Source organism: Pezoporus occidentalis, unplaced genomic scaffold (genome assembly GCF_034315485.1).
Source record: "Pezoporus occidentalis ecotype Australia unplaced genomic scaffold, CSIRO_AGI_Poc_V1 ctg68, whole genome shotgun sequence".
Taxonomy (NCBI): domain Eukaryota; kingdom Metazoa; phylum Chordata; class Aves; order Psittaciformes; family Psittacidae; genus Pezoporus; species Pezoporus occidentalis.
In genome coordinates, this window is record NW_026916030.1 from 1,340,591 (window position 1) to 1,354,309 (window position 13,719).

General features: G+C 51.7%; 1 protein-coding gene across 3 annotated transcripts in view; it reads right to left on the reverse strand.

Moving 5' to 3' along the window:
* GPSM1 (G protein signaling modulator 1) overlaps positions 1–13,719 on the reverse strand; it is a 70,146-nt gene that overhangs the window by 32,667 nt on the left and 23,760 nt on the right. For all 3 annotated transcript variants that reach the window (XM_062641461.1, XM_062641462.1, XM_062641460.1), the window contains 5 exons: positions 12,836–12,959; positions 11,770–11,885; positions 11,346–11,501; positions 9,072–9,180; positions 6,921–7,047 (listed from right to left, as the gene is read on the reverse strand). In XM_062641461.1, the coding sequence (XP_062497445.1) occupies positions 6,921–7,047; positions 9,072–9,180; positions 11,346–11,501; positions 11,770–11,885; positions 12,836–12,959 (632 nt within the window). The remainder of the gene's footprint in view (positions 1–6,920; positions 7,048–9,071; positions 9,181–11,345; positions 11,502–11,769; positions 11,886–12,835; positions 12,960–13,719) is intronic.

Below are 13,719 nucleotides of genomic sequence, written 5' to 3' on the forward strand. Positions count from 1 at the left end.
CCAGGACCAGGGGAATCCTAACAGCTCTGGCCCCTTCTGTGTCTGAGGATAGGACTAGATGGGCAAGACAACAGTATTCTCCCTCTCAGTTATTAGACTTTTCTGGCTGCCCAGTTATTGCAAAAGGCAGAAGCAGGTATGGACTGCAACAGAAGGGATAGTATACATGAAAATAATGATGTCAACCCATAGCCAAGGGCCAGGGAAAGCTGCAGGGGGGTTGTTTTCAGTGTGCTGTCACATCAGATTTCCCCAGGAATGCTTTGGTCCCATGCGAGGCCCTTCCAAGCCTCAGCTCTTCATTGTCAGAGCCAAAGTGACAGGAATGAAACCCCTTCTGCTGGGGAGATGGGGCTCCAGTGTGTGTGCTGTGCCATATCCATTGGCACACAGCTGAGCAAATACCAACGTTCCACACAGAACCAAGCACTACAAAAACCTCCAGGATAACAATTCTGAGGGATTTTTCCTCTGTGGCAAAACTGTTCCTTTAAAGAAAAAAAAAGTATATCCAATACGTGGTAATAAAGAGAAGTTCTGAATAGAGATGCTCATCTGCCTGACTTGGCAGAAGATGCTTTGTGCACGTGTCACCCATTTCACATCCTCCAGAATCCAGTCTGACAGCTGAGCAACTGCAAACAGCAGCAATGCTGTACATCCACACAGCACCCAGGAGCACCTTCACATCTGGCTGGCTGCAGTCAGGGTTAGCAGCCAGCACAGAGGCTCCTCAGATGGGGAGAGGCAATGAGGAAACACCCTGGACCACATACCAGAGGAGCCTTCACACGGATGAGGTAGGACTTGGAGCAAAGTCCTCCTTGGAGACAGAGATGGCACCAGGGAGCTACTTTCCCCCATTGGGAGCAAACCCAACATAGCTCAGGAAAGCTGCAGTCTTTGAGGACAAGGTGATCTTGCATCTTGTAGCCTTAAAGCTATTAGTAATGGTCATGATGTTGGGCACCTCTTTGATTTCAGTTTCCCCCCACGTGTGCAACAGGCATCAGGTTTTCTCTGACTGAGCAAGGCTAGAATAAGACTTAATTGCAAATAAAGTACTGGCAATTCAGGTCAAAGAATGAAGCATTTGGGTGTGTATTTGCAGGATCTCGACAATGCAGAGCACCCAATTATACAACACCTAACAGATAGTCAAATACAAGCCTTGGAGCTGGTTGGAAGCTTAAAGCCATATTAGAGGTGGCTTCTTATAACCATAACCTCCCCCAGGCAACTGTCTGCTTCATGGATTAACAGTTGTGGGGACAGGAGGCTTTTGTGGGAGATAGATGAATGGGGTGGAGCAGGCTGGGAGGAGGCACATGGCCTCAGGGCTAATGCAAGAGCAGTGTGAAAGGCTTGGCAGGGACACCTGGCTTGCATCTGAGAGCAGGGTTTTCTCTGCCAGTATAGAGCAGTCTCATGACCACCCATCCTCCATTACCAGCTTGTGTTGAACAAGCAGAGATCAGAAAGAAACTGAGTTTAAGCTAGAAAGTGACACACAGTAATTAGGCAACATCTCCAGCAGGCAGCCAAGCCCAACTACACAGCTGTGTCCTACAGGCTGAGTCAGGGAGGGCAGAGAAAGAGCAACACGAGAGCTCTGCAGCGATCAAACACTGAGTAGAGCCCTCTAAGCGGAGGGACAATGTACTCAATCCCTCCTTCTGGATGCTGTCATCAGTCAGTCACCACTTGCAGCAGCCAGGCACTTTCCAGCTCCTGGAACACACTGGCCACACTGGACTTTGGATTCATGAGCTCTGTCTCCACAAGCTGCCAGGTCTCTTTCTTTGCTAAGCAATGGTCCGTTGTCTGAGTGCTTGCTCCTGCCAGGCAGGGGCCAGTCCTGCTGCCAAGGGAAGGGGCATGGCTCCTGAGGTCAGGCAGGAGATAAAGGTGGCTCATGCTGAGGGTCTGGCCTTGCCTTGCTCAGAGAAGTGCCAAAGCAGACTATGGGCATCCATACAAAAACCTTTGAGAATAAGGATTCTAGCTGGGTAAGAAAGAACTTTCTTCTTCTTGGTCCCTTTCTTGCTCTGTGCTGCAGGGGAATACAGTAAGCAGAGGCATTTTGTTCCTAATAGTAATACAGTACACTGAGACAGAAAATCACCGTAACCATAGGCATTTCTTATTTCGGCTACCAAAGGAAACTGCCTGTGGAAAGTGCATTCAGGAGCCAGACAGCACACAGCAGAGCTGGGATGGCTGCAGGAGCCTGCAGCAGCAGCCAAAGGGAACTTCAGGCTTCCCAGCTCAGAGCAGGAGTTTGTGTAAGGACCTGGCAATTTCCGGAAAGTCAGCTCTCCCCACAACAAGAGATCTCTTGATCCAATGGCTGGCTTTGCCAAAAGCCACGTTGTACCTTCTCCACCACAGGCTTCAAGAGCTGGCTTCTTCCTCACCCTCCCCTGGCATCAAGATAAAATGAGAACCTGAGTTCCGTCAGCACAAGATCTTCTCCCCCAGTCCTGGAGGGTTTCCTCTGCTGTGAGCTGAGAAGCCTCGCTGTGCTTCAGCTGTGGATGAAGGGAAGGGGGCTCAGGTGCAGACCATGGTGTGAGAAGAACCTGAAATACTTCTTGATGCTTTGAGAAGATTCTAAAGCCTCCTAAAGCCAATATTGGGGCAGTCTGAACTGAAGGCTCAATTACTCAGTTTAAATCCAAATGACTCAGAGGTTCATCCCCCCCATGAGTGCTGCTGATTCAACAGCTCTAACAGCAGAGCTTGCTCACATTTAGGAAACAATCAATATAAAGATTATAAGGAGGCATCCTTTAGAAGTCCTAAATCCTCACGCAAGCAGCCCCCCATGCAAGCAGCACTCCTGGCATTCCCGCTCTGCTCCCTTTAGCATCACAGCAAGGACCACCGCAGACTCAGGTCTTTCTGACACCTTCCTGCAGGTGCCTTTCTGGGAACATTTGTGCCAACACTCCTCCGAGCTTGGAGGCTGAGGCTCCACTGAGCATCTGTTAGAGCACAGTAAAGCAACCAGACCACTTGTGTTCTGCCTTCCACTCGGCCAAAAGCTGCTCCTGCCTCAATCAACAACCTCATCCATTAGAACCCTGCATAAGCAGGTACAACTAACCAGCACAGCCTCAGGCTTTCATTTTTAGAATGATAGAGGCTGAGCTGCAGCTCTTGGGAATATAGTTGAGGATAATACTGAGCAATTCCAACTGCAGTGCTCAGTCTGCCTGGCAAGAACAGGGCAGGCTCCATGCTGAAGCCATTAGTGATGGGACTCCTGTGATCATCTGCCGAGCAGAAGGCAAACGCTGCCTGGCCCCTGCACTCACAGCTCAGTGTGTGCAGGGCTGTCCCTCTGCACACTGCTGCTCCCAGGGGGCCACGTCTCTCCTGTCACCCAGCACAGTCCTTCACAGGAGGGTTGAGCAATCCATGGAGAGGGAACATCCCTGTCCCTGGGCTTCATCCCAGCCTGAGGCACAGGCTGGCACTGCTGCCTCCCTGCTCTGCATCAGTACAGGGCTGGTCAATCGAGCGTATTTCAGCAGCACTAAACACTTCTTAGCGACTTCAAAGATATTTAAAGCAAGCAAACAAACAAAAACAAACAGGCTGGGAAACATAAAAGCAGATTTCTTCTATCCCTGTCTAATTGATCCAAGGGTTCAAAGATTCCTGTGAAGAAGACAAACTCAAAACTGCATTGAGGATGCAAAGACCCGTGTTCAAAGCCACGCAGAGCTGATCACAGCTGGGAAGGAGTGGGATTTCATACCTACCCAGGCTCGGCTGCCCACTTCACCACCTGAGAATACCACCTGAAGCATGACTGCCTCCCACATGGGGATGAGCAGTACCCAGCACGGAGGCTCCGTGTCTCCGAACACTACTGCTGCCATCAGAGGAGATGGCTGAGGCCGATGTGCTACTGGGAGCAAAAGAAAGGCAGCCCAGAGTCAGTTTTCACTTTGGAGTGGCACAGAGGCTGCCCGGGGTGCTCCTGGTTCACTGCTACCTGCAGAGCACCAGGCAGAGCCGAGTCCTGTGTGTCTGAAACAGCAAGACCATTCTCCAGGGGCACATCGTCATTGTTTGGAGAACTGGACTCAACCCCCGTTTGCTTTGTGTTTCAGCTACTCTGCAGCCTCTCTCAGTTTGTTGCTTTATGCTCCCTGTGTTTGTGCTTCTTTGCAAGGTCCTTGCTCTCACAAGACTTTCCCAGCGCTCCCCTGGCCCCCAGCTCAAGCTTCTGACCTCCAATTGCTCTCAGAATATTCCTAAGGGCCACAAAGAGCTGAGCAAGAGGAGCTGGAACAGCGGAGGAGAGCAGCAGACCCTCCTTCCACCCTCAGATTCCTGGTGGAGGGCAATGCCCGAGACTTGGAAGCAAAAGAAACCTGTGGAGACAGGTTTTCCCAGAACCAAGTTTCTTATGAAGGTTTATGGTACCTGCCCGATGAGGTCAGTGTGGTTTATCACTTGCCTGCCTTACTAGGTGATTTTAGCATCCTGATGAGCATGCAGCCATTTTATAACCTTCAGCAGGGAAGAGAGTCTGAAGGGAAAAGCCCTGGAAATTCTCCCCAGCACAAGACCTGGTGCCAGCAAAAGGCAGGCTGGGTCCAAAGTCATCTTGAGCCTCAACTCTCTCACCTGCTTCCCATTACAGAAACAGATGTTCCTCCTGCTCTAAATTGCTGCTATTAATAACATAAATAATTATGCTCTTCTAATAATGTAATAGGTGCACAGGAGGGTACCAAAGCTCCTCACAGACGTTAAATACATCTCCCTTCTCAAGGGCTCAGAGGCACATTGGTGGCCTCTTTTCCTCCTCAAGTTCAGAGTAAGAGAGCTGAAGCCAGACTAAAAGCTAAGGAGAAACCAAGGGAGGCACCGCCTGCCTTGCAGATCCATCCCCTCTCCAAGTCTCTACGCAACAGGGACAGCACCCGAGATGCATGTATGAAAGCATGCACGTGGCTCAGCACCGCAACACTCACACTCCTTTCCTTTGGCAAGATGCTGCTGCCCAGCTCCAGCACATGAAACACAGGAGAAGCTGACTGCTACCTCCTCAGCAGGTTCCCAGGACACAGCAAGGGACAGTGTCCCCCACCTCCTACAGCAAGGAAGCCCTCCTCTGCAGGGAACCTGTCCCAGTCCCTGTGGTCCCCCCTTTATCACACCACAAACCCCTGTCATTCCCTCGTTTTCCTCCAGAGAACACTTTGTCCTTCTGTCAACAAAGCCCCGGCCTTGAGAATGCGAGCAATAGCATCACAGATGAAGGAGGTCAGTGCCACAGCTGCTCAGCCCCTCTTCCCACCCTCCAGCAATCACACACAGACAGGCATGGCTCTGGCTGTCAGATGGGAGAAAAATCACTGCTGGCTCCAGATGTTCCCACATCTGGATCCCTGGAGGGCAGTGAGCAGCCCATGGGCCATGCACTCCCAACTATGCAGTGTGGTCAGAGCTGCAGAGCTCCTCTCCCAGGTAAAACTGGCCCAAACCCTTCCACCCAATGCGCTCACCCTCCCAGTCCAATGTGCCTCATGCAGTGCTCTCATGCCCATACAGTCCTTGGCATTGTTCTCGCCTCCTCCATTCACCAGCCTAAGGGACCTGGCACCCCACCAGCTCGTTTCCTCCACACTTTGCTCTGTCCCAGGGACAGCAGCATCACCAAGGTTAATTTCCTGTTCCCCTTTCAGAGCAAAAGAATTCACCAGAAGGAAGCCCCTGCAAGATGCCAGGAGCGAACAGAAGGCTCCAGCCAATAAGTTTCCCAGCAGCTGTAAGGATGGAGCTGATGTAAAACAGGAGCTGGGGCAGCTGCTGTGCCTCACACAGCCTTTGAGGAAGGAGCTCAGCTCCACTGCAGCTCCTGTTGGGGCACGGCAGGACATGCTGGCTCCTCACCCACAGCTCGACTCCGCAGGAAAAGTTCTAGCACTGACATAGCAGGCAACACCTTCAAGATCAACACGGAGAGCAAACACACAGAGCCGGCCCTCTCCCTCCCAGAACACCCTGCCTCAACCCCAGCATCATCTTCCCTACGTCAGTCCTACCAGGAAGCATCATCTTCTCTACGTCAGTTCTATCAACAGGAAAGAGAGCACACGGCCAGGGAAAACGTGGCTGCACAAACAAGGTCATATTTAATCAGTGGGCACCTCCTGGGGTGCAGTTTCATCTGTGTGAATTAGTGAGGCTGTCCACAGCAACACAGCAACCAGCTGGAAGTGCCCCATGCCAGAAGCCTGCAGTGGGCAGGCTCAGGGTAGGCAGAGGGTCCCCGAGCTGCAGACAGGCACCAGGGCTGGCCACGTGCTGTGCTGAGGACATGGCTCTGCTCTCCTGCTTCCCAGGACTGGAGGCAGAATCACTCAGGGCAGTCAGTGAAACCATTTTGTCTGCTCTGACTGAGCCTTGCCACGTCTTTATGTCCAAGTTGGGCATCTCTGAGGGTGTTCCAGGTGTGAGACAGCACCCAGCATGCTGATGCTCACAACCTGCCTTCACCCCATGCTGGACACTTGCTCCTTGGATGCTAATCAGAAGAGAGCAACCAAAAATCCCTGCCAGTCACCTTGTGGAAGCTTGCTTTATCCATCAGATCAGCTAGCATGGCCCTGAAGAGCTTTAAAAGAGACAAAAGCTGATTTGCTGCTTGGTATCGTGGAATTTCATTCCTTATGCAGATTAATTCCATTAACTCATTCTGTGCCCTTCTGGGGGCAGATCCTTCCCTGCCCTTGCAGCTCTTGGAAAGCTCAGAGCAAACATACTGCAGTCTCCTTTCTACTAAAGGCACTTGGTAGCCTCATCTTGCTCTGGCATTCACATTCCCTCCCCATGCACCGCACCACACCACATCTCTCAGGAAACCTTTCAATGCCATCAAAAGCCCCAAAACTCACCTTGTGCTTCATAGCCAGAATAGTGATGAGCTGTCCCCGTGTCTTCCTCACCAGGACCCAAGCCAAGGGCTGTCCTGAGCTGGGCCATGTTCCCCTGCGCTGTCAGCTCACCACTCCGGTCCCCGATCTGCAGGGGGAAACCAACAGGGCAGCTGGTTGAAGGACATGTGCTCCAAGAGCCACTAACAAAGGGGTTTGCCAGGCCCATATCAGAGCAAAGACAGAGCCAGCCAAAAGAGCTTGGAGACACAAAGAGATTATACAGCCCAGCTTTCACACCAAAGAACTCTCTAAAGCTATTCCTCGGGGGTACTTCAGGAGAGGGCCCATGTGTGCTGCGCTATGTACTGGCTGCACCACAAAACGTGATTCTCTGGAGATCAATACAGTGAGCCAAAGGGGCAGAGCTCACCCACTGCTACAGAACTGGGGCAGAGCTAAACCTGCATGTCTGGTCCATTCTGTAGCCACATATGGCTTGGCAAAGAGCCCTGAAACTCTCAGCCCCCTTCCTCCAGTATTTCCATAGTTACTGAGCACCAGACAGCCACGCTACTACCAGCCATGTGGGCAGTGCCACACTCAGGGGTTGGATGCTCTGAGAGCCCTTCTCTCCTGGCTCTGATCCACACAGTTTTGAGTTGTTCCTAGTGATCTGCCCACCTAAGGTCCAGAATCCATTAGAGTCCAAATTTTAACCCATTCCCATCCAAGGAAGCCAATTTACATCTTCAGGAAGAGATCTGTCCAATGGCTCCTGCTACTTCAATGGGAAGTCACAGGACATGCTGCTGCAGCCTCAAAGTTTAACCAAAGCACAAAGTTACTGTACTGCACATCACCAGTGAACACAGAGGTCACTCAAACAGCCTTGAAGCTTCAGAGGAGCAGCAGCTTGTTACAGAGGAAAACCTTGGCTGTTCCCTTGGAGAGGCCAGACTCCTCATTAAATGCCTTGCAATAGCTCTTTTGTGGTCCTGTGAGATAGGCTGCAGTGTGAGGCAGCCTAGGACAAAGTCATAAATCCCCACATTACGACAAAGCCCCAGCACCAAAGGGAGGCAGATCAAACAGCTTATCAGGCACAAATCCCCCACCAATTACAAGAGATTTGCTGTTGACATCATCTCCAGAGAAGTTACTGTGTCCTGGTTCGGTCCCACAGTCCTTGATGCTTCCCTGACTTCCACGCATTCCAGATCACCTTCAGAGCCCTGCCAGCATCAGAGGAGCACACTGGCAGGACCTACCCTGAGATTTAACCAACCTAAAGGCTAAACACAAGAAAAGAACACACAAAGGCCTACATATGGTGATTTCAGTTAGCGCTTCAGCAGGGCAATTTCTTCATCTGGGAAGACTAAAGAGGCCCATTTCCTCACTAGAAAGAGCAAACAATGGAATTCTGGCTTTCTGTACTTCCGGGCCACCTAAAACTGCCCTATGTTCTTGTGCCAGGAAAGCTGCAAGCACATGTGTGAGAGCCAGAGGAGCTGCATGCATGAGGCCCCACACGGCAGGGCAGTGTGGTACAGGGTGAGCTGTGCTCATCCAGCATCAGCAACCAACTGCACCAGGACAACGCTGGGATCCCACCAGCTCCACATTGAGGAAACAACTTGTTCAATTGCAGTGCAAACCACTGCAGATTCAGAGCACCCAGGCACTGGGTGAAGGCAAGTACCTTGCCCAGGTATTTGCCAGCAAATCCAGCCATACCACAGCTGGGATCACAAGGTCCATCTCAATCGGAATCTCACAGCCTTGTGCTCAGGAAAGGTGGGTCTTACTGACACAGACTGGGTCCCAAGAGGTATCTGAGCTCCTTCACACCAGCTGGGCTCACAACACCTTGGCCAGCAGACTGGACAACTAGCGCCTTGGTCCCTTCTCACCATCAGTTGGACAGCAATGTACAGCAATGGATCAGCTGTAATTAAGGAGAAGGCTGGGAGCCTCCCATTAAGAGAATATTTCCCAGCCAAGTTCTGCAGTTCCTAAAGACTCCACTGACACAGCACATAGACAAGGGCTTTCCAGAGCAGTTATAGCAAGAAAAAAACTAGAGTAATAGAACTTATTGGCATAAAATAAAGTCTTCCTCTCAACAGGGGGGACCAATTCCCTCTGATCTGAACCAGCTTCTCTTACCTCTTGGGAGATTTCAAGATGTTTCCTTGCAAAGTGCAAAGCCTGCTCATGGCTCCCCAGGGAGACATAGGCATTTCCGAGACTCCAGCAGGCTCTTCCTTCTCCCACCCTGCAAAACAGGAAACTGTCAACCACAGAAATGCTAGGCAGAACCCAGCAGCCCTTTCGGGGCCTCCTCCGAGAGCACTGACAGCCAGGCCAGCTCCGAGCTATGCTTTCACCCATGGAAAGGTTCTACCAAGGAACATGAAATGCACTGTACACCTTCAACTCTTCTTATGCTGAGGTCAGTAAGAGCAGGGGATGAGCAGTAGCCTCAGAAGCAGGCTTGCATCCACAGTGGCAAAATCTAAGCAGGGGAGGAAGAGCCCAGGACGTTTGGCTTCATTTGTGAGCACCACCCTGAAAGCAGAAGCCACAGCTCCTGTCCAGCTTCCAGCTCACAGTGCAGATTCCCCTCCAGAGATGCACAATGCATCAAGGGGATGTGCAACATCAAATCCCAGCCTGGACTGGGTTGGAAGAGAACTTAAAGCTCATCCAGCTCCAACCCCTGCCACTTGCAGGGACCCCTTCCACTAGAGTAGGGTGCTCCAAGTCCCTGCGTCCAACCTGGCCTTGAACACTGCCAGGGATGGGGCAGCCACAGCTTCTCTGGGCACCCTGTGCCAGCGCCTCAGCACTCTCCCAGGGAAGAGCTTCTGCCTAAGAGCTCATCTCAGTCTCCCCTCTGGCAGGTTAAAGCCATTCCCCTTGGCCTGTCCCTACAGGCCTTTGTCCAAAGCCCCTCTCTCCAGGTTTCTTGTAGCCCCTTTAGGTATTGGAAGGCTGTAATAATGTCTCTCCTGAGCCTCCTCCAGCCCTTTTGTTCAACAGCAGCCCAGAGCTAAGCCAGCAAGAACAAGGCAAGGAGAGAACACTGCAGCATGCAACGCTCCTGCTGAGCACCAGCACCGCATCACCCAAGATGCATGCACAAACAAAGTGCCTGCAAGAGCACCAAATATCGACCTATTTACACCGGCCCCAGGGCTGCTGCCTGCCTGCAGGGAAAGCAGGTGAACGTGGACCCTGCAGCCCCCAGCCCCAGCCAGGCTCCGGCTGTCTCTGGAGCAGCTTTCAGCATCTGTTTGCTGCTGGGAGCGTGCTGAGCCCTGCAGGGGAGCAGATGTGGGGGGCAAGGGATAAAAAAAGCACCGGGGGCGCAGGGGGCGGCTCAGCATGACTGCAGCTCTGCAGCTCCCTTGGCAGGGCTTTGGGCGGGTTCATCAGCATTTAAACGTTCCTCTTGTCAGCCCGTTCAATACCTTCTGCTCACAGGGTGTGTTCCCAGGAATGCAGGAGCCCACAGGCCTGCACCCCCACAGCATGATTCACCCTAGGGTGGGATTAGACCTTCTCTGAGCAGATTCTGCCTCAGATAGAGATCCTGGGTAGTGCCACTCATCTCCCATTGTAATGTCTCTGCTCCATCTAGTGGAGGACATCCAGGCTTCCTGAGGGCCATCAGCAGGAACACTGAACACGGGGCTGCTAAGTCACTTCAGCTGCAAGAAGGCTCCAGGGTTACAGAGAACATCGAGGAGGAAGGAATCAACCTCTCAAAAATATGTACTTTAAAAAGGAAAGAGTTAAAAAAGGCCAAACCTCCTAAAGAAGAAGGAATGAGGCCAGAAGAAGGGATGAGGGCTTGGAGCACCCTGCTCTAGTGGAAGGTATCCCTGCCCAGGCAGGGGTTGGAACTGGATGAGCTTTAAGGTCATGGGATTCTGTGAAGTCAAGAAGCAAAATGTACCATCTCCACTGGCTCTATGTAACATCATTCGTTTCTACATGGAAGTTTCCAGCCTCACCCCGGAGGAGGAGGAGGAAGTGACAGGTATATGTGCCCCAAGCAGGCAGCTCCTGAGAAAGATACATTCTTGTGTGCTTGAAGAAGCTTCTAGGGCCCTTTTGGGATAAAGCAGCAGTAGCCACGTGACAAAGCACCAAATACAATGCATTTTCTTCAGCTACCTCTTACCAGAAACCTCACTCAGCCCACGCAAAGCGCTCAGGGCACAATCTCCAGGTTGGAACAACAGAGGTGTCAATCATGGTACTTTTCCACAGATGATGGGACTGAGGCCTGGGTTCTGAGAGATTTCTAACAACTTTCAAGAGTACACATCACTGCTGCTTAACCCCAGCAGCAGAACAGTGCCATGGACAGGGAATGGTCAGTGCTCTGAACCCACCAGGGCAGAGGCACCATCCCCTGGGGCAGTTCTTTACCTGTCTCCCAGTTCCTGCGCTATCACCAGGTGTTTTAGATGGTACTCGATGGCTCTTTCATAGTCTTGAAGCAGTGTGTATGTGTTTCCAAGACTGTAGCATGCCTGGGCTTCTACTGCTTGGTCTTTGAGTTGTCTGGAGAGCTGGAGTGTTTTCCTACATGGAACAAGTGGGGATGAAGAGACCTGGTTACTGAAGGGCACCTTTGCAACGTGACAAGAAAGTCACCACTTTAGCATGTACTGCATTGAGGTGCCTGTCACACACTGGTATCAAGAGGCTGCATTACTCATCACTGCTAAGCACACATATGCCATTGGCCTCCAGGTCCCTTGTCACATCCCCCCGAGCCTGTGAATTCACTGCAACAGGTCAAGATTTCCAGGGGACGTGTGCCCCGAGCCTGCCTCAGCCCGTCGCTTACTTGTAGTACTCGGCAGAGATGTCGAACCTCCCAAGGAAGATGTGTGCGTTGCCCAGGTTGCTGTACGCTCTCCGCTCGGCTGCCTTGTCCCCAAACTCCTTGGCAATAGCGAGGCGCTGCAGCAGACACAGGTTGCTGAGGACAGGCTGGACACTATCAGGTTTCTGTTACACAGCAACATTGCTGAGAGATTAATCGTGGCTTGCAAGGCTCCCACCCACCAAGGTAGCGGTGCACACGCTGCTGGGGCTGGATGCAGCAGGAAGGCTTCCTCTTGTGCAATCCAGCATCAGAAAGGGCCTTTTGAAAAGCAGTAGCAATATCACATCCTCCTCTAAGTCCTACTCCAGCCTGGCCCGTACACATCTCTCTAGCTAAAATGCAAAATGTGCCACACACATACTTCAATGGGTGAATAAACAGGAGAGCAGAGAGCTGTAGGTCAAGCTGTGAAGGGATGTGGTTGATCAGACTAACAAGCAGGTCCCAAACTAGAGTTTTCCTGCCCTTCTCCAAGCCCCTTCTGCCACAGCACTGCTGGCTGCTGTCTCCAGCATTTAAGAATCACAAGAGCTGTGACAGGGCTGACATTCCAAGTTGCTGAGCACCCTCCACTGCAAGGAAACTGAAATAGGAGCTGAACTGCATTTGAATTGGGGCAAGGACTGTGTCAGCTCCCCCTTCTGCAAAGCTTTACAGAGTTATGCTCTACAAGCATCATTTATTCCTGATCAATTGCTCTTCCAGCAACTTAATTAAATTCATGGCTTGCATTTATTAAAATCTAGGAGGATACAAATTAAGAGCAGAAAAGCTTTGCCAGGCCCAGCTGCAACTTGCCCTTGGGTACCTCCTCTGGTTTCCAAGCCAACAGCACCCTTCCCTCAAGCTGCTCATCAGGTGCTAATGGTGACTGGTCTAAGGTGTTACTCAACGCGAGTTAGTGCAACAGGGCCAGACCCAGAGGTACATGCAGAACTTCCTGGGCTGTGATGAGAAGAAAAGCCTCTCTCTTACATCCAGTCACAGCCCCTGGACCCAGGGAGAAGGCACAGCAGTCTCCTACCTCCTTGTGGAAGGCTATAGCTTCACTGAAGTTGCCAAGCAAGTACTGGGTGTTGCCAAGGTTGCCATAAGCACGGCCCTGGGCAGCTCTGTCCCCCAGCTCCTTCACCAGGGACAGGTTCCTCCTGAAAGAAACCAGAGCAGTAACATCTGGTGAGAACAGGCAAATCTCTGCAGGAGACACAGCAGAGAAACCCACACCATAAAGGAGAGCTAACCCTGGAGAAGGCATTTCCCCTCCCCAGCTGCCCATCCTGTGCACAGCCACCCCTTGGCAGGTGAAGGTCTGGTGATCCACAGCAGCTGCAGCTCCAGGAGCTTGTGTAGATCCAGTGGTGCAAGTCCCTGCTGCTCCCTCGACCTCACACAATCTGTGGCTGTGTCCAGGCACTCACAAGTGCTCACACACACACAGGCTGACAGAATCCCACCTTAACTAAGAAAGAACCACCTCACTGTGCAGGGGAGAACCAGGAACACAGGAGGAAGGAGATTACCTACAGCAGGACATGGACAAACCTGGGGAGAGAGGCAAGATCCAGTCCCATGCCAGGGCTCTGTTCACGGAGCATCCCAGCAATTTTTTTACCTTGTTTTTTCCACCCTTTACACATACAGCACACACAGAGCTCTCAGCCAGCACAAATCTACCCACTGCCTGTGCTACATGCACCATTCTCAGGAAAAAGGATGGCGAGTTATATATAGGCACTATCACATCCTCAGATATGAGAGGATGGAGATGAGATCTTGTCACTCCACCTAAAAAGGCTCCTAAACCCCCAGCATTATTGAAGCAAAACTCTGAAGTAGGAGGAGAAAAACATTTGCCCAGAAGTCTGCTGACAACTTTCCTGCGTGGGACAGGCTGATCTTAGACTGTTT